This window comes from Watersipora subatra, chromosome 2, assembly GCF_963576615.1.
Source record: "Watersipora subatra chromosome 2, tzWatSuba1.1, whole genome shotgun sequence".
Lineage (NCBI taxonomy): Eukaryota > Metazoa > Bryozoa > Gymnolaemata > Cheilostomatida > Watersiporidae > Watersipora > Watersipora subatra.
In genome coordinates, this window is record NC_088709.1 from 24,149,068 (window position 1) to 24,171,591 (window position 22,524).

The 22,524-nt window shown below is 33.9% G+C and overlaps 1 protein-coding gene across 1 annotated transcript in view; it reads left to right on the top strand.

Moving 5' to 3' along the window:
• LOC137388079 (aldo-keto reductase family 1 member A1-A-like) overlaps window positions 1-22,524 on the top strand; it is a 30,853-nt gene that overhangs the window by 3,728 nt on the left and 4,601 nt on the right. The window contains exons 3-8 of the mRNA XM_068074593.1: window positions 541-657; window positions 8,503-8,592; window positions 10,452-10,568; window positions 11,092-11,198; window positions 14,863-15,037; window positions 20,714-20,811. Of these exons, the coding sequence (XP_067930694.1) occupies window positions 541-657; window positions 8,503-8,592; window positions 10,452-10,568; window positions 11,092-11,198; window positions 14,863-15,037; window positions 20,714-20,811 (704 nt within the window). The remainder of the gene's footprint in view (window positions 1-540; window positions 658-8,502; window positions 8,593-10,451; window positions 10,569-11,091; window positions 11,199-14,862; window positions 15,038-20,713; window positions 20,812-22,524) is intronic.

Below are 22,524 nucleotides of genomic sequence, written 5' to 3' on the forward strand. Positions count from 1 at the left end.
GAGCACATGTTTACTATAAACACTCACCTTACGTGTAAAGAGTACACAATTTAGTGCATGGGAGGTGTTCGAAATTTAATGACAAACTAATCAAAGATTTAAAAGAAATATAGTAGATTTTGCCTTCATTGGGGTACATAATGTAACATGATAACCAAGCCATGTAGGATTTGTTGGCAGCAGACAATCGCATGCAGAGGGAACCATCGGTAAAAGCCGTAACCCGAGATCTTTGTAAATAATTTAAAGCTTATAGACTACAAAAACTGAAGACTCACATTATAACCTTCAGATTTGAGGATTGATTAAAGTATTTTATTAAATTTATTCATCACTCTTCGATAGAGTAAATACCTTGTCTATCACAAATCGCTGAAAGCGGTATGTAGAAGATAACTCCAAATTTATGGATATAAGTAGAACTAACCTGACGCTTATCACGATAGATACATTTCAAAATTTTCTCACGCATAACCCTCAACCCTTACATCGATCTATAGCACAGCACCTTATATCTGTTATGATTATTACATATTGCAGCTCACACCTATGGGCATGGCTCCAGAACATGTCCGAAAAGAAACTGAGAAGTCATTAAAGAGATTGAAGACATCATACATTGACCTCTATCTCATCCATTTTCCTGTTGCGCATTCGGTAGGTCTCTAGCAAGGTAGTATAGAGATATGTAGATTTACCTTCTCTGATTTGTATACCTGGGCTCACAATAGTTTAGCGGATAGCAACGAAGGCCAAAACAAAAGAACTGCCTTTCGCTACTATCAGCTGGTAATTACATTTAGTTAGTAAAATTATTTTTGAGGTGGGCTTGCATAAGGATTAAATGCCAAATGTGCCCAAATATAGCATTAGTGTTATCAGAAATGAGTGTTAATACATCTGGAATGCGGGATAATATGACTAGAATGAGTGATAATGTCAGTGAACTAGATAAATGCTCGAAGTTGCATGGGTAATAAAATAATTCCCTAATGAATTTGAGTAACTTACACTAGTAACTTAAGCTGGTCTAAATCTATTTATAAACATATATAGATTTAGACCAGATTATATAAAATATTGTTTCTTCACCCCGGTTAACAAAAGGTTGGTGATAATCTCAGCTCTATTTCGGGCCTCCTACTACTGCAGGCCTGGGAGTTTGATCACTCGCCTTAAGATCTTAGCTGTTTCCAATAGCGCACTTTTCTGCAACTTTTTGATGCAAATTTTAATGCTGATTGGAGGAGTTCGGCTGAGATAGAGGGGTAGAAATTGACTACGTCAAACTCTATAAAGATAGTTTGACGTAGTCAATTTCTACCCCTCTATCTCAGCCGAACTCCTCCAATCAGCATTAAAATTTGCATCAAACTACGATAACATTACACCTGAGGACACAGACATCATCATGCACACCAAACAATCAGTATTATTCAACGGAAATACAACGTGGGGCAAAAGGGGAGAAAACTCCCATTTTGACGTGACAATGGGGAGTTACGACGGAGCAGAAACGTGCGAATTAATTGGCTCATTCTTACTACACGAGATCAGTAAGAAGCACAGCATCAACCTAGGACTGTATAGAGATGACAGTTTAGCAGTAACAGGATCTACACCCCGCCAAGCCGAAAAAATAAAAAAAGACCTCTGCCTTATATTCAAGAAGCACGGACTAAACATCACAGCCGAAACCAACAAAAAAGTGACACACTTCCTAGACGTCACCTTCGACCTAACAACTGGGAAATACTCACCGTACAACAAACCCAATAACATCCCGTCATACATCCACACTCAATCCAACCACCCACCCTGCATTATAAAGCAGCTACCTCAAGCAATCAACCACCGACTATCAGCAATCTCATCCGATGCTAATGAGTTCAACCGAGCAGCACCACCGTACCAGCAGGCATTGACAGCAAGCGGATATACACACCAGCTGAAATTCGCACCCCATGAGACCACTACACCAACTAAACAACACAGGCGACGAAGAAAAATCACATGGTTCAACCCACCATATAGCAGAAACGTGGCAAATAACATCGGCCAGACATTCATCAAAATATTAAATAAATCTTTTCCGAGCAATCACCCTCTAAGAAAGCTATTTAATAGAAACAACACAAAGATTGGCTACAGCTGCATGCCTAACATCAAACAAACCATCAACAATCACAATAAGAAGCTCTTGAACAACGCCTCGACGCACCCAGCAAACAACAAAACATGCAACTGTCGCGCACCAAATGAATGCCCTCTCGAAGGAAACTGTCTTAGCAAGTCGCTCATTTACCAAGCTGTAGTCACCGCAGACGAGGGTAGCAAACCTACAGAAAGTTATATTGGCCTCACAGAAAATACCTTTAAGACACGACTCAGCGGCCACATATCATCTTTCAGGCACCAGGACAAGCAATCTGCCACAGAGCTTAGTAACTACATCTGGCAGCTAAAAGGCCTGAACACACCGTATACAATTAAATGGAAAATCGTTCAACACGCAAGGCCATACGACCCAGCCACCAAGCGTTGTAACCTGTGCATATCAGAAAAGTACATCATCCTCACAAAACCAGAAATGAGCTCACTCAACAAGCGTAACGAGCTAGCTTCCACATGCCGACATTCTACTAAATACACACTACGAAATGCAATTACATAGCTATCAGTCATTATAGTAATTACACCTCTCTTACATATATAACTCAGTTGGACCAAAACAATTTTATCTGATGATTGTCTGCGTAACAGACATGAAACTAATAGTAATGAAGTTGTTTTTTATCTAAGGTTTTACATGAATAAATTTTATATATATATCATATGTGTATACATATCATATATTATATCATATGTATATACATATATGTATATATATATGATGTATAGTTGATGTATATGATATTATACATGTATATATACATGTATAATATCATATACATCAACTATATATATATAAATACATGTACCGTAAAACCTCTAATTGAATGCCATGGCGCTCCATTTTCCAACTCTTCTTCAATGGTGGCGGTCAATTGGAGGCGGTGTTCAAATAGAGGTTTTACGGTATATATATATATATATATATATATATATATATATATATCATATGTATCAATGAGAATGACCGTGCTAAGATCCTCTGGGACTTCTACATCCGAACTGACAAGCATGTCTTAGCAAACCAACCAGATATAGTGGCGGTGGACAAGGCAAACAAGGGGGTTACTATAATATATATATATATTATATATATTATATATATAATACATATATAATATATATTATATATATTATAATATATGTAATTATTATAATATATATTATATATTATATAATATATTATATACAGTCAAACATGGGTAACTCGAACTTCAAGGGACCGAGCAAAAGTGTTCGAATTATCAGAGTGTTCAAGTTATCAGAGTACTGTCACAAGTCCATATATTTACTTATTTATTAGTAGATACATGTACATATACAAACTATAATATAAATCAAAAGCACAAATGGCTTGTTTCAAATTAAATGCTTCTAATGTAAAGTTTAAAACGTTTTCAGGAAAAAGTATAGAGATTTTTCTATCACTTGAGATTGGTTTGTTGTTTGAGGTGATGTTATTGCCAGGACGTTTTTCAGATTGACATTGGCAAAACTTGATCGTTGTTGAAATGCTCAAAAAAAAGACATTTTTTTCTTTTGGGGTTTTACCCACGATCAATTTTGCCGTTTTTTCTTGAAGTTTATGCAGATTACCTTACTTTACCTGGGATTCGTTAAGAGCAACACTCCGAGGCAGTTCAATTAGAAGTTTTACGAGGTTTCACGGTACATTCTATATCACTCACGCTTTTTTAATAGATACTTATTGAATGTACACACGTATTCTGTGTTTAGGTCAAACGATGAATAGTTTTTTGTAGCTCAGACAACGTATTACAACAATTTTAAGACGTTTTAAACATTCAACATTCCGACGTTGATTCAACACGGAATCAACGTTGGAAAACTATTCATCACGGGCTAGCCGAGTCACGCACTCAAGGATTTTCGCCACGCACATACAAAACAACATGCGATTTTTGTTTTGTATGTGCGTGGCGAAAATCCTTGCGCGCGTGACCCGGCTAGCCCGTGCTATTCATCGTATCGCAGTATAAATCAAATTTCACCAAACTTTTAGAAAAGTCGTTGACAAAAATATTTTGCCGATGGTGGTAATAACGACGCTTATGAATTACGAAAAGATGAAGTTTACCTCTATGGCTTTGAATAAAGTGATTTTCTAAAGCGATAACAACCGTTTCGGTAGCTGTTGGGCAAAAAAACAGTTCGAATTAACAGTGTTGAGTTCGAGTTATCTATAGCAATTTATCATTACGTGGGAACGGACCAAAGGAAATGTTCGAATTAACCATGTGTTCGAGCTATCCGTGGACGAGTTATCCATGTTTGACTGTATATAAATCTACTTGGCCTTGAATTTGAACTCGGAACGTCGAGGTTCGCAGACAGGCGAGTCTATCCACTAGGCCAAGCGAATGCATTGCTCTACAATAGAGTGATTGTGCACATACCTATGCAGCACTTATGAAAATACTATTGGTTATTATTAGCATGCTTGAAGATCATGATTGCGTAAAAGATCTTTACACGTAACAAGCTGGCTTTAGACAGAAGACCTGGCCTTTCTTATAGTAAGTTATTAGCTTAAGTTACTAGCTTAAGTTACACAAATTTATTGGGTAGTTATTTTATTACCCAAGCATTCAGCTAACTATTTACTATTATAAGAACCTTGTCTGAAACTAGCTTAATAATCGCTATGTGTCATGATCTTTCACGCACTCATGATCTTCAATTGTGCTAGTAATAACTAACAGTATTTCACAAGGATTTCAAGCATGAGTATTTTAACCGGTGTAATGACTAATTCCACAATTGGGCTACAATTATTTTACGGTACAGCAATGTAGCTGCTTGGTCTAGTAAATAGAATGTCTGCCTTCTGATTTGAAGGTCCCAAGATCAAATCCAGCGTTAAGTAGTTTTTGCTCTTAAATTTTAATTGCTATAGCTAGACACTCAACAGGCGACAGTCAGATAACAGACAAACAAGCACTTCAATTAATATATATGTACATATGCGTATATATTGTTAATATGCTAATATATGTATAAATACTAAATGTTAAATTTGTTATGTACTAAAAATTCCACTGTCATACAGCCCACGACCAAAGTGATAATGAAAAAAAGAAAGGGTACTGGTGGTTGAGAAATGCAATATTAGCAGTCAAATGGCACTGCAGTGCAATAGGATAACTGCAATGGTAGCTGTAATGTACTGGGTGTGGGTGTTATTATATACAACAAACAGCAATAATGAAAGGAAAAGATTATATGTTTATATCTCGCCCCTGCAATAGGAGAAATGCAATATTGGCCAATATTAGAAGTAAAATGCACTGATATTATTAGAATAACCAATATTATTAATACAGTAATAATATAAAACCAATGCACAATTTTGTTTACATTTCAAAACATCATAGCTAACAGTACCAAGAAGTTGTGATATTTATATAGATTTTTAGAAAACTTATTTAGAAAAGTGTTTGGTCATGACAAACAGCAATAATGAAAGGAAAAGATTATGTTTATATCTCTCCCCCTGCAATAGGAGAAATGCAATATTAGAAGTAAAATGCACTGATATTATTAGAATACCCAATATTATTAATATAGTAATACAGTAATAATAGAAAACCAATGCACAATTTTGTTTACATTTCAAAATGTCATAGCTAACAATATCAATAAGTATCAAGAAGAATATCCAAACTTATAATTAAATATTGTAATAATCTCATAAGAATCGTTAAAAAAAAATATCATCGTCATTTCCTTTACTTTCACTGCTTTGGACACCAGTGAAAATACCAAAGTACTCAAAAGTTTCCAAAATGTCAGTTACTTTGAAATCGGCAAAAGGGAAACGATTTCTGTACTCCTACATTAATTACAGAAACCGTCGGCAATTCAACAATGCTATAGACTGGTGAAATGCGCACGTTATTTTTTCGTGAAATGCGCACGACTTAATTGTTCTCTTTTCTGTCGCTCGGCGTCTCATTTGCCGGTCTTAATTTTGATAAAAGCAAGGCTTGGCCAGTTTTAATAACGATTTTCGGCCAAATAAATCTGTCTATTTGTGTATAATCAGATCAGATGGGTAAGTTTTAAAATAATGTCGGCGGTTTACAAAGACTTGGTAACATATTTAAATAGGCTTATATGTGTTTTGTATCATTATTATACTTTAACGACTCTACAAAACGCTGGTTAAAATTGTTGATGAGATCTCGAAACAAGGGTTTGCGATGTTGTTGATGAATAATTTTCGTAAGTTGTGTGCACATGCATTTATCTCACGACCACAAATTTTGAGAGTTTTTATGATAGCTGACATTTTGGAAACTTTTGAGTACTTTGGTATTCTGACTGATGTCCAAAGCGGTGAAAGTAAAGGAAATGACGATGATATTTTTTTCTAACGACTCTTATGAGATTATTACAATATTTAATTATAAGCTTGGATATTCTTCCTGATACTTCTTGATATTGTTAGCTATGACGTTTTGAAATGTAAACAAAATTGTGCATTGGTTTTCTATTATTACTGTATTACTGTATTCATAATATTGGTTATTCTAATAATATCAGTGCATTTTACTTCTGATATTGGCCAATATTGCATTTTTCTTATTGCAGGGGGAGAGATATAAACATATAATTTTTTCCTTCCATTATTGCTGTTTGTTGTATATAATAACACCCACACCCAGTAAATTACAGCTATCATTGCAGTTATCCTATTGCACTGCAGTGCCATTTGACTGCTAATATTGCATTTCTCAACCATCAGTACCCTTTCTTTTTTCCAATATCACTTTGGTCGTGGGCTGTATGACAGTGGAATTTCTAGTCATAAAAACTCTCAAACTTCGCTCCGCTCGTTTGGTCGTGGAATTACTATACCTGCAACGAGTGTCAATGGGATTAGAATGTGTTTATTCCATTCAAAGCTTATTTCAGCCTATCTTTTGTGTGAAATTTTTCATAGGTGTTTTCAAATTGTTGCACGTATGTGCGTATGAAGTTTACTGACCTTCAAATTCTAATCTTGTACCATTCCTAACTGCCGGAGAATTACAATAATATGAGTATACAAATGCATAAGAAAAATTTGATTTCCTCTTTAATTGCGTACCCTAATCTATATGTTAATTTAGCAAAAGGTGCATCACACAGGAATCTAAATCCTGTGTTCAACTTAGTAGCCAGACACAATAACAAGTGCATCACTTCACCACTTTGTTGAATTGCTATATAATTGGGCAGCTTGTGCACATACTTATTACACATGATGCTCTCTCATAGAGCACGGAGTTATGCTCTCTCATAGAGCACGGAGTTATGCTCTCTCATAGAGCACGGAGTTATGCTCTCTCATAGAGCACGGGATGGCCAGGTTATTAGTCATAATTCTCCTACAACTAGTGATATCAAGGTGGGATGACATCAAGGTGATGTGAAATCAAGGTGAGGGGACATCAAGGTGGGGTGACATGAATGTGGGATAACATCGAAGTCGGGTGACATCAAAGTAAGGTGACATTGAAGTCATGTGACAATAAATGTTCATAAGTCTTCCACAACTAGTGACAAAAAGATGGGGTGACATCAAGGTGGGGGACATCAAGGTGGGGTGACATCAAGGTGAGGTTACCTCAAGGTGGGGTGACGTCAAGGTGGGGTGACATCAAAGTAGGGTGACATCAAGGTGAGGTGACACCAAGGTGGGGTGACATCAAAGTGAGGGGACATCAAGGTTGAATGACATCAAGGTGGGGTGACATCAAAGTAGGGTGACATCAAGGTGAGGTCACATCAAGGTAGGGTGACATGAATGTGGAGTTACATCAAGGTGAGGTTACATCAAAGTAGGGTGACATCAAGGTGGGGTGACATCAAGGTGGGGTGACATCAAAGTAGGGTGACATCAAGGTGAGGTGACATCAAGGTGGGGTGACATCAAAGTGAGGGGACATCAAGGTTGGATGACATCAAGGTGCAAAGCCCTTGTTGGATGAGTAAGCATGAGCATTGTGATGAATCATTAAAATCATGGCCCAAGGACTTTATAAGCAGGTAGTAATTGTAAGCTATGATATCTGAGTGTTTGTCATATTACATACCTGTAAGCTGAATCATCTGTATAAGTGTAAATATCATGTCAACTGTATATTAATGTAAATTAAATGGAGAAGATAACTCCAATTGTAGCAAACTACTACTTGTATATATGGGCATCACATATCAGTCAATTCTTTACATACAAGATACACAATACATTGTGTATATTGTATATAAATTTAGCTTGGCTTGTCATCAACATTTTGCTGCTATACACTTTTGCCATCTCAGGATGAGCTGCTGGAGAAAGGAGTTGCAACTCCACTCTACAAAGATGGAACACCAAAGACTGTCTTTATAGACCCCCTGGATACATGGAGGGTGAGTAACAACATCACTTGGGTAACAATGAGTAATACACAAACTATTATTCATACTCCACCAGAATTCTGAGCCATTTCTAGCCGAAAAACAGCAGAAACTTTTGAAACTATTAACTGGATAAAACATTTCAGCTATATGTGATAATTTTGGTACTTATTGTATATGTACACTTAGAAGTAAAAGAAAAGAGACTAGTTAATAAATTGCCTACTTTATAAAGGCTGGCCTTGCAAATGACAGCTCACTGTTTCAGGTGAGATGACCGATTCTTTAGTAATATTCTTACTTTGCGATCTGAGAATTACATAGCGGTTTCTGTACCATTATGGTGCTTTTCAAATGTTTGCAAATGTACATCACTGTATTTTTGCGCCAAGCATGAAATGGCTAGATTTTTATAAGCATGAACTTTTCTAACTAAATCCTATGGAATTTTTGAAAAAATTCTTTTTAGACACCTATTCCTTTCTTCCAGACATGAGCTCGAATATACAATTTTAAACCCAAACATCAATACATTAAAGAAATGACAGAACATTTCAACCTCCAATTACATTGTTTCCTGCGTTATAACATCAAACTTGGCAACCGTTCTTTTGCAATGCCGGTTACGCCTTTTGTTTCTAGGTTTACCTTTTCTATTCATCAAATGACTGTACAACATACTAGCACTCATAGCCTTAAAATATAATAATTTATTAGTTTAGCTTTAGTTCTATGCCCAGTGTCTACAATCCATGTACTCGGTTTCCATACCTCAGAAATATTCTTGGTAGGAGTCATGGTTCCTCCAAAGAAATATTTATGAGTTTAGCTTTCTACATGATCAGAAAGGATCACCAGCCAACAATTTCATAAATTTTAGTTTACTGTCATGCTACCATGAAAATAGCTCAATGACTATTGCTATTAACCTTGTGCATAAACTGCAGCAACCTTGAATGAGAACCACTAAGAATCTTTGTTTTGTAGCTGACTTGGTAAATTATCAGTTGTTATCGAGCTGTCAATTATCAAGTTTTTTGTTGTTGTAGAATACCTTTCAAAAAATTAGTGTACAATGGCATAATATTTGCAAGCGAAAACAACTCGAATCATTAATAAAGTGGTGGGTGTATTGTTATTTCTTTGTATTGCTGAAAGATTTAAGTCTGTTGTGTGTCATCCCCTGTCTAAATGAACAATAATCTATTGTTGCAATAAACTGAAAGGTTAAAAAGTTTAATTGTAATAGAAAGATTTTTCTTTTTATAAACCTTGTTTTTCCACGACCAAACACGAGTGGAGCGATTGTTTGAGAAATTTATAATATTACAAACAAAGGGCATGCAAAATCTCCCAACTTTTGTTGTACTGCCAATATGAGAACTGCACAAGTTTTTTTAATTTTTTGCCCATTTTGTAATGGACTGTTGAAATGCTGACGTTAGTCAATTCTTTACAAAAACAAAGATTACACCAAGATGGACAATTATAGGTTTTGGTTCCTTGGTGACTAAAACCAATTATCAGTTTTTACATAAATTTAAAAATACTGTAGAGTAAGCTGTTAGAATTCTTATGTAATATAATAATGGTAATAGAGTTGTGCTGCGTTTTTATTAAAGCGAGTGTTAAATCTAACACTGAGGTTACAACTAGCCAATACTGCCTTGACTACTACAGCAGCACTGACAAAATGGTTGGCCAGTTGGTCTACTGTATCTTCATGAACATCAAGCAGCATCCCTTATTATCATGTTCATGTCACTGACAGCTGCCAGCATTTTTTGATAACATCTCGGTAAGCGTAGTGAGCTTTGTGCGTTTTACACACATTATTACTGTATCCAAGACTCTTGTCATCCTTGACACAGGAAATGGAGAAGCTTGTTGATGACGGACTTGTGAAAGCCATTGGACTCTCCAACTTCAGTCTAAAACAGGTGGAAAGAATTTATTCACTGGCTAGAATTAAACCAGCCAACCTCCAGGTATGTATAACATGAGATTGTAGCGATATACAATGTACATGTACATGTATTACAAAGCAGCTCCCTTCTGTTAAAAGGAGTTGTTTTATCATAGCAATGCTTGAATCAATGGTACACTGAACCACGATCTCTGTATCATGTGTCAGTTTTCAAACATCATGAGTGCCACTTGCAAACTTACATGGTAAAGGTCATTTCAAACAACTATGTTTTATTTTTGTTAAATAAAATATATTAACTAAATAATATGGTTAATGGAAGCATTATCTTTGATAAATTGAAAAAATTGAATAAAAAAGTGGCTCAATATGCAGAAACAGTTCTATATACATGTATATTACATTGAAATTACATTGAAATAAATGACTACGAGAAGGAATCTATGTGTGACAAGCTGAGTAGCAAGTAAGCAGGCGATATCTGCTAAATATGTATAACTTCATCCGTTGCTGCCTGCCACTAATTAATATTAAGAGGACTTGACTTATTGTCTTGTCATATTTGTGCTGTAAATCTGTTTTAGATGGAGATCCATGCCTGGTTCCCTCAGTATGATTTTGTTGACTTCTGTACAAAAAGAGGAATAAGCATCACAGCCTATGCTCCTATCGGCTCTCCTGGAAAACCTGAGTATGTACAGACACATATCAAACTTAAATATGCTTCTATTAAACTGCGGTTTGTCAAAAATCAGGTTAAGAGAATGTCCAGCAACATAAAAGTATCTATAAATACATTTTGTTGCTTTGGTTCTTTACTACTCAACTTTTGTATGAGTTGAGTAGAGCGCTACTGAATGCCCGGCGTTGCATGGGTAATAGAAAAAGTTTTTACACAGACCATTTATTTTTAATCAACATATACAACATTCACAATCCTAACTTTTAAATGAAAGTGTTTGTTTATTTTTGTGAATGCTATAAGGTTAATTAAGTTTATGCTATATAATTAATATTTATAGCATTTTGAGAAAGTTAGGGCAAGTATTTTTCTTCTAGTAGTTCAAGTGCGTTCAGTGAAGCATGATGCGTAGGTATTTTAGCCAATGACCATTAAAGATTGGCATGTGTTATAAGTATGCCTACAATTAGTTCATAGCATGGCAAGGTGGTTGCCTGGCATAGTGGTTAGCATGTCTGTTTGAAAAACCAGTGTTTCAGAGTTCAATTCCAGTGGTAGGTGATTTTTCCGTGCATATTTTATCGCTATAACTGGACAGACAAACAAACAAATAATTATATTTACATGCATATATACTGTATATAGAATTTAATTAAAACACTTCTGCTACTTTATAGCTCACATTAAAATGATTTAACCCGTGATCAGATAATAAATCATTCTAGCAGAAACGCTGCTAATTGGCATTACTGAAACCTAGTATCGTGCTCAAGCAAAATGAAGGGAGACAGAAATAGTACTAACAAAATATTGATCACGCAAGCTGTTAGCAAAACAGCTGGCACAGCCACAAATACACTAAACTCCAGGCACCCAACCATTTTGTCCTTATTTGCATTTATCAGTGGAGCACGGAATGACAGGTGAGACTACCTTAGCCTTGGTTTCAAAAAAACTCTGAAGCATTTAATAGAGCTGTCTCGCACTATACTAAAGCACTCAAGCTATAAAACAGAAGGCGAAACAAAGTCATGAAGATGAATATTTAACCTTTAATTTACATTCTTATTACTAGTGTGTCATCTCAGATGTCTAGTTATAAATAGAACACCCACGTGTATTTTCAAACTTCAGTTATTAGCTTAACCGTTTAAAAGTTCATTGGACAAACATGGAAAGACAACCACTGCACTGCTTGATGTACGGGTATTATTGTATAGGACTTAGCTACACGCTGAGTTCTTAACTTATCAGTGAGTTACCCTCCCTTTCATTAATGTATATGCTGACTACCTACTAAGAGAGATAGAGCACTGCAACTTTTTAAAATGCAAAATAAAGCAATTTCAATATCTTTTGATCAATGCTAGTAACGAACACGATGCGACTCATAGCAACACACTTGTGCTGGAAGGGAATTGCTTTTTTGCCAACAGTTTTTGCGCAATGTTTTTTTAAGAAAGTTTTTGAAAGCAATTAGAGATACAATACAACGAATGTGAAACGGGAAAAACAACAAAAAAACATGAGTAAACATGAAAAAACAGTGATATACTTACAATTAATAATATGTACAATTAATACTTACATATGTACAGTAAGTTATGGAAGCAGTAACTTTCATCCAGCTATTTACAGACAACTATGAACTGTGCACTACCTTGAAAATATGACTTCTATATAAATAATTCAGATGATTGCTAAATCATCTGCATTATTTACACAATTACACACACACAAACAGACAACGATTGCCGTTTATATAGTAGATTCAGATGATGGCTAAATCAGTTGTCTCTGACGATGTCTTCAGCTTCTTCACACATTTTGTCTGCCTGTCTGCATTTAGTTATGCCAACGGATCTACGTAGCTCTTACTTCAAGCTCTGTTGTTAAAGCAGATTATTATCTTTAAGCCATTTCATGTGATTACCAGCACACAAATAATATGCATAATTGGACTTGTAAATTTCTTTGCATCAGTCACAAAACACTATAGATTATAATATGTATAGTTTACATCTTAAAACAACACTTTATCTGAAAGTTCTACCTCCTAAATGAGCTGATACGGTGTAAATTTATAAAGTGTTTACATAGACAGTTTTAGATTTACCAATACTCCTGAGTGTATAGTTTTTCTACCTGATTATCAAACATTCAGACTTTCTTATCAAAATCATAGCAATGAGCAGTGAATTTTGGTGCTTCTAGTAATAAATAGTTCCACATTATTATATATATATATAATATACATATAATAAATATAATATATATAACATATATACATGTATATCGGAAGTAACAGAGTGAGCCTGCTTTGAGTTCATGTATATTTAGTGTGTGGTATACAGTGCAATACAACTTCTGTTTCTGAATGTCACAGGTTTTGAACAACTCAGAGTTTCAACTAAAAGTTGAAGCTCTTTGTTTTGGAAACTAAAAAAAAATTGGGAGTTAAAAATCCTCCTCCTAATTTAGTAAAAGAAATTCAATGACACATCGATGTTGCCAACTGCTGCTTTCTCTATCTTTGTTTTTGTTGTTCAGCCTTGGCATGCAGATGGGTTTATTATTGCTTACAAAATTCTGACTACATTATGTATTGTATGTGGTGTATTACAATGTTACTATACTGTTTACTGGCTACATTATGTATTGTATGTGGTGTATTACAATGTTACTATACTGTTTACTGACTACATTATGTATTGTATGTGGTGTATTACAATGTTACTATACTGTTTACTGGCTACATTATGTATTGTATGTGGTGTATTACAATGTTACTATACTGTTTACTGGCTACATTATGTATTGTATGTGGTGTATTACAATGTTACTATACTGTTTACTGGCTACATTATGTATTGTATGTGGTGTATTACAATGTTACTATACTGTTTTATGTGGTGTATTACAATGTTACTATACTGTTTTATGTGGTGTATTACAATGTTACTATACTGTTTTATGGGGTGTATTACAATGTTACTATACTGTTTTCATTTTAGTTTTAGTAAGCAACATGCAATCTATATCTTTATACCTTTTTATATTACAGAAAGTAATAAACAGTGAAGCAGAAGTTGAAGTTGCCACAGATGTTGCATTACATTCCTCAGTTTAGCTACTCTGTTATAATAGTACTTATGAAGAGTTTAGGTTGCTTTAGATATTAACTGCTTCACTGGAATTAAAACTACTTTCATTGTTTAGCTTATACTATTATTAATCAAAAAGATTGTTTTAAATTCAATCAAATCATTTTTAACAGCTTTCTGGAAAGAACTGTAGTTGAAAACTAAGAACTGATTATATTTGTAAACAAACTGTTGAAACCTAAAGACAGCGCCACATTGAACTAATAATCGGGTACCTCTCAATCTCATCTGTACCACCTCATCTAATCTACCATTGCTAGAATATAAGGCAGACATAGCTCTATCATAGTACTAATATGAAAAACTTACATAAGACAAGTGTGTGTGTAGGCAGTAGTAGCACAAATGTTGTGTAGAAATTTTAAAAATCTTTCAGGCTCTTTTCTGTTATATGCAATTTATTTTTTGTGAAAATAACATCTTCAGATGTCAACGGCTCCGATTGCTTTCACCCAATAAAAGTGGAAATTTCTTTCCCGAGTTGTGCTTATTTGTGGTAAATTTTTCAGAATGCCTGGCTTGGGTCCGTCTGGCAAAGCCTTATTAGAAGAACCTGCCCTTAAAGAGGTTGCAAGTAAACATGGTAAAACACCCGCTCATGTCCTTCTCCGGAACCTTATTCAAAGAGGCATAATTGTTATTCCAAAAAGCTCAAACCCAGAAAGGATACGACTCAATTTTGAGGTACGTACTGTTGATAACTTTTGATATGAAAATATCGTCATCTCAAACCAAAGAGTTTCTATTTTTTCTAGTGGCTCAAAAAGTGCCAAGAATGCGTTTTGTTCTAGTTCATCACATAAACACTACCAGCAAGTTATATAATGGAATATAATTAATATACTGGTTTATTGTATTAGTATTACAAGAACCAACTGATAAAATAAATCAAGTTTTGCGAACATTAGTTACTAGGCCATGGATAGAACGGGAGCATTTTACAAACTTTATACACTAAAAACTTTTTTATATATATTATCATTTATTAACACAAATTTAAGATTGGTTTGCCTCAACCTGTATTTATTCATTCAAAGGCTGCCAGCTGTACATTTTTAAAATTGCCTATAAAAACTCTGACAAAAATTGGACAAAAGGATCTTCTCATATTTTGCTAAAACTAAAAAGATGAAGATTCTGTATATGTTGTTTTTTAATACTTATATGTATATAACCTTAAAAATAGAAATTTAAGTAACAATAGATTTTGCTGACCTTCACTCTTTGAAATAGTAATATAATATAATAATATAATATTGGTTATATTTATACACAGCAGCATGCAGCAGACTTGGATTCCTAAAGGCTGATTCACACTATATCACCGTATTTCGGCCTTGATGCCAAAATGCTTCGGTGATCGTCGATGATGATAATGGTGTTCACACTATCACAAATTCATCCTTGTCTGTATCAGAAAATAATCTGTGACATAGTGTTCTAATTTTTCTTTTTAATTTTTCACAGAGAAACCTTTTCATTTTTGCGTGCTCAAATTAAATACTAGGTCTGCAGCAACTATCATATTCGGAAATAAATAAATCAAGACGGGACGCCGACAAACGACGATATAGCGTAAACCAGCCTTTAGCGGTAGCCTACATACCTTTAAAATTAGATGCTAGAACAGTGTAACTGTATTTACAGTGCTCTGAGAAATTATGAGACCATCCAATAGTTCATGCCTTTGTTCATCTTGACACCCTTACTGGAGACACGTCACTCTATTTAAATACCTTATATATATACCACACATCAATAGATGAAGAGATTTCTCCTTATTTTAGCCAAATATCAAAAGCCATTCAGTCTCATTTTATAGCAGAAGTGATAGAATTAGTGTAATCACGTTATCAAGTATCATTAGTAAACCAGCCACTTGACAGACTCCCAATAGCCCTTTTCAGGTCCAGAATTTATTACATAAGATATTCAAATTATGTCGCAATAGTATCACAAAACTAATTAGTTGAAAATGAAATAAGCAAATAACTAGACAATCTATTAATTTTCCTAAGGTCAGTTACATGAGCGTTTTTACTGAAAAAAATAATTGCCAATTGCTGCTTATTGAAAATTTACCAGTTTCATGTTAATCTTCAGAACATTCTACATTTAATGATAATATCATTAAATGTTAACGTTAAATCCATATATTATATGCTTTGTGGTGGTTTCTAGCAAATTAAGGCAGTAAATCATTACTACTAGCAAAGGCCTGTTAAAATGTGAGATGGTCCAGAAATATTTGACCGCACAAATATTCTGACAGCACTATTCATCGATAGTAAGATTTGTGGTCACTGTGAATAATAGGCCATCTTAAATGATGTTCTACAAATGTCTCATGCAAAGGAAAGTTACGCAGTAATAACGTGTTGCTCAAAGCATTTACGTAGTTCTAAAGCTAGCTGAATGAATAGTCATCTACATAGCTATAATTTGTGTTCCCTATTAGTTGCATTACTGATTGATTAATAATTATTTCATGAGGAAGTAACTCCTGATTAAAAAAAGTTCTGCAAAGTGTGAACTTTGTCACTGTCATTCCTCAAAAAAGTTGAAATACAAGTTAAAGTTCACTGAGAGCCACGGTGACAAGAGCCTCAATATGATAGAAGACAAAAAAATTATGAAAACATATAGTCATGATCTCTACAAATATTGATAAACAATTGTTAACTATTTACAATTGTTAACAATTGTCAACAATCAATCAATTATTAACTGAGTTTTTGTGATACCATTTTACAAGTCTATTAAGAAAAAAATTTCTGTTGAAAAAGGTTAAATTTGCCCAAATATCGATCTGAAGATTAACTAAGTAATGAACATTTTTGTTATGAAACAATATATATAAGAGTTACTACTTTTAAATAACAGAATGTTTTTGTCAAAACTAAAATCTATACATAGAGCTCAAATTTTAAAATTTCATAGTTGATGTTACAACCCAACCACTGGTGGTTAGAACATTTGCATTCATCAATGAGATGTTATGAAACATATTAAAATGGATTGATCTTCTGAAATGCCATTGACCCACTCGCAACAATCATTTAAAAAAAACTCATGCAATGTTTTAACCAGTAGGTGATGACGGCAAAGGTCATTAAGAATACTAAAGTATAAAAAAGAGACACCATGGTAGCCATATTCTTACCTTAGTTTAAAAAAATACAACTACAGATTCACTCATAACATGAATTACATATTTTAGGTTAATTATCTACTGTTGCATAGGCAGTAGGATAGAAAACACCTAATTAGTCATGATTTTATCAAAAACTATTTAGCAAGTAATAGCAACTTTTTGTAAAACAAAAAACACTTGTAAACTGCACAATTAGTTTAGATATGAGCAATTCAAATTTAATTATTATACATTTTTAGGGAGATTTATTGTTCATCGAGACTGTTGAGACAGTTACATTCAATTACGGTAGTAACTATTTCTTTGGTTTGTTAATTCAGATTCATTGTTTGTTGTGATAAATGATTTTATAAAGATACATTATTAGTTTGATTCAGAGCACAACTATAAATATTTTAAATACAGTATTCAAATAGTGAATTATAAATGCACTATAAAAAATGTGTGAAAAAACTGTAACAATTTATGTTATATGTAAAACTAGATGAATGCCCTTCATTGCACAGGTAATAAAAACAGTTTATAAACATTACATTACCTACTACATTACCTTTACACTACATTACCTGCAGCTGTTTATAAGCTGCTTTTATTACTCGTGCAACGCTGGACATTCCCTTAGTGAGGCCAGCTAGTAATCATTACATGTGACGGCAACATTTTTATGCGTATTTTAACCAATGTAATGAATATTTTTACAATTATTGTAGACCATGCTTAGTCAAATGGTGTAGTTCAGCGGATAAGGATGAGGCTTTTAAAACTGGAGGTTCTGAGATTGAATCCTCTGCGAAGCGAATTTTTTTTTACTACAACTTGATTGCTATAATTCGAGAGACACTCCCAATTATATATAGAAGCAATTTAATAAAGCAATAATAAATCAAATAGGGCTTTTATTGTTCCTTCACTTTAAAAGTTTGGAAACACCTGAACAGAAATGTGGAGGCAGTTTTTAGGTTCAGTTGTAAAGTCAGGTCTAAAAATACACGTTGCATAATTTGCTCGAAATTAGACTATACGTAGTTTAAATAAATTTTATGTGTTTGAGTGCTTTTGTATTTTATTTTTAGTTTTCATCAGCTATTTTACTTTTAACTACAAAATTTTCAAGTTTTGAAAAGTTTTAAGCAAAAGATTTTGCAAATTATTGAAACAAATTATTGCTATAACTTTGTATCATAAATCAAAGAATTCTTAAATAAAAGTAATCAAAAGCAGATGTTTGTCTGTAGTACATGTACAGTACTTACATAAAACATTAATATTGAAATCATGCTACAATATCCAAATAATACTAAATTATTCAAATAATTCTTTGCATCTCTACTCATGCTACATGCAAATGTTTATTCCACATCGATCATAGGTTTTTAAGATCATTCATGGTTTGTGGTTGTATTTTTGACATGACAAATACAGATTTTCAACTCGTTTCAACTTATGATATAAACAAGTTGCATACAATCACTAACAACTATTTTGAAAATATTTATAGCTGAGGTTCTACCGAGAATCTGATCTCTTAACAGAGAAACTTATTTTAAACGCTATATCACACTATTTATTTAATTTAATTGTCTAACTGTTGCCCTTTTTATGATTATTGCATGGCATAATTTGAAAAGCATTTTTGTTTACAATAAAATTATAGTTAAAAAGTAGTAAAAAGTTATAAAAAACAATGCAGACTAAACAATTATTCAAAAGCTTAGCTGCGCTTAATTATAAATATGTATCTAGGTTACTTGACAAAAGTAATTTATTGTTCACAAAAAACACTGGAATCAAGATCATAATACCCAAACATTTTATATTAATAATGCTGATTGTATGAAACCAAGATATGTATTTACAGGGAAAGGTTTTGTTACGAATGTTTTAGTGGACTTTATCTCCACGCCATATCATTAGATCACCCTTCCAGATAATGATTAAGCAGATATAATAAGTTCATGTATAGACCTTTTGTGTTATCTTATTAATGTAGATGTAATAAAGATGCTAGCTAATATTAAAGGTTATAACTCAAGGGTAAATTTGTTCGAAGGGCATAGATAGTATTTAATAGTGAGAAATACTTCGGCACTAATTTTAACTGTGGCATGTTTGTAGACTTTTCTTAAAGATATAACAAAGTTAACTTACCTCCTTATATAATTTTAAATAACTTCTGCTCAAAATTCTTATAGCATAGTTCAAGCTCCACTTAGGAGTTGAATCAATAGACAATGATTAAGCAACTAAGAGAATCAGGGGTTTACAAACATTCTAAATTAAGATTTTTACAGCTTACAAAAAATAAATTAAGGTTTTTTAAAGTCACACGCTTTAGAATACCTACGGGAATGTGTGTGGCTCAGATGTGTAGAATCTCTACTTCTATTCAAGTCAAGTAGTTGGTATCGTTAGAAACAACATGTTTAGTGTATATTGATTCGGTTCCTGAAACTTCTCATGCATGCCCTCTCTATATATATAAATCCTAGTGTTTGTTTTTTGTACACCTCATGTCCATTTATAACGATCAAAATCTAGCAACAAAAAATCCATACCACAGAGAACTTGATCTCGGAACCTCCCACCAGCTAACACATTAAGCTACATGTACATGGGATACAATGGATTGATTGGGCAGATATTCATTATCCGGGTTAAAATATGCATGGCGACTCTGTGTTACACGCAACGCTACTTAAGCTTGTTCTCACGGTTCTTATTAGTAAGTTTAGCAATACATACACTAGTTTACTCAAATTAACCAATGGCAACTACATTACCTGCCATTGTTTATAAGCTGTTTTTAATACCCGTGCAACGCCTTGCATTTGACTAGTTACTGAACAAAGAAGCTTCTACAACAGTAGTTGAAATTGATGGTGTTAAAAGTTAATCCATTTATATAACTGTTGATAGTTGAAGGAGGAAAGTAAAATTTAAGCCGCTCCTATTAGTTTTCTTTCCTATTGGTTAGTACAGTTCACAGATGATTTTTGGTGTTATTCTCAGCAACCAGTAGATCTTATGGTGCTGTCACAAAAGCGCCATCAGATGTATACCATAACGCAATACCGGCCTCCATACCAGCCTCCCTTTTTTAAACAGGAATTGTGGACTTACCCTATTTTTGTCCAATGACCTGCTTGTACAGGTCATCGATAAAAGTACAATTTCAAAACAGAGACGTTGAACAATCTCTCTTTTAGGTCTTTGACTTTGAGCTGACAGATGAAGACATGGATGTCATCAAAGGATTGAACAAGGAGAAAAGACTATTTACATTCGGTGCTGTCGGAGAGCGCAAGTATGAATACCTATTTATTAGAGAAAAACCTGGTCCACACAATTCTTTACTTCTCTGATCAAAAAACCTTTACTGCTGGGAATAACACAGTCAAATTTGTATAAATGAAAGAACTTCATTCCAAATTCTGGTTATTAAGTACTGTGAATAATTACGAAGACTAATAAACAAGGCATGTTATAAGGAAATTTAGCGTTTACATAAATCAACAAAAATCAAGAAAAACAAGTTTTTGGTGTCATCGTATTTTACAAAAATGCAGGGTGAGTGACTCATAGATTAATGAGAAGAGATGCAGATATAGAGATACTGTATGTAGTATGATTGAGACTAGATCAGTGGTTCTCAACTGGTGGTCCATGGACACCTAGGGGTCCACAGGAGGTTTTGAGGGGGTCCACAGGCTGGAGCCAGTAATGGTTTTTCTAGCTAGATATTTACAGCTATTTCTGTCATAGTGGTTGGATCAATGATATAAAACCCTAAAAGGATAGACGACGGCTATCATATGGGCGGGGTTTAATGATCGAAGACTGTTGGGATTGTGCTAGCCTGGGTTTGCGGGCTAATGCAATTCCCGTGAGGTGGTCGCGTTGTCTTGTTAGGTTTTTGGGTCTAAACTTTTATCACCTATGTGTGTCAATCGCTGGATAGTACCTGATGTCTGGTTAGTAGTACAAAACAACACAACCTGTAACCAGCAAACACATAATTCTCTCTTTCCCTCTTCAATTTCAGCGATATACTAAGATCCATGGAAAATAAAACATTTCAACTTACTTATTTTTACCAATTTTCAGATTGGTAGGAGTCTTAGTACATGCTCAAATTTAAATATAATTTACCCGAAATTGTCCAAACAACGGCCTTTTTTCTGTAGTTTTTGATTAATATTTTTTCTACATATAATATAAAATGGCAAAGTTTTTTGTCGTTGTCAAATTGTTTGACCTGGCCAATAAGATGGAACAGCAGCAAAGCTGTGCAGTTTAGTTTTCATACTCAAAATCTAAATGTAAAATCAAATTTGGGTCATTTTAAAATGGCGACTATTGATATCACTAGAAATTCCCCTGTCATACAGCCCACGATCAAAGTGATATTGGAAAAAAGAAAGGGTACTGACGTTTGAGAAACACAATATTCGCAGTCAAATGGCACTGCAGTGCAATAGGATAACTGCAATGGTAGCTGTAACGTCCTGGGTGTGGGTGTTATTATGTACAACAAATATCAATAATGAAAGGAAAGAATTATATGTTTTTATCTCTCCCCTGCAATAGGAGAAATGCAATATTAGAACTAAAATGCACTGATATTATTAGAATAACCAATATTATTAATATAGTAATTCGGTAATAATAGAAAACCAATGCACAATTTTGTTTACATTTCAAAACGTAATAGCTAACAATATCAAGAAGTTGTGATATTTATATAGATTTTTAGAAAATCGATTTAACAAAGCTATTTAGAAAAAACAATAACAGTAGCATATTGCCCATCATCGATGTTGTTAGTGTGACTATAACACTTCAATAGTCATCCAAACTTATAATTAAATATTGTAATAATCTCATAAGAATCGTTAGAAAAAAATATCATTGTCATTTCCTCTACTTTGACTGTGTTGGACATCAGTTAAAATACCAAAGTACTCAAAAGCGTCTAAAATGTCAGTTACTTTGAAATCGGCAAGAAAGAAACGATTAT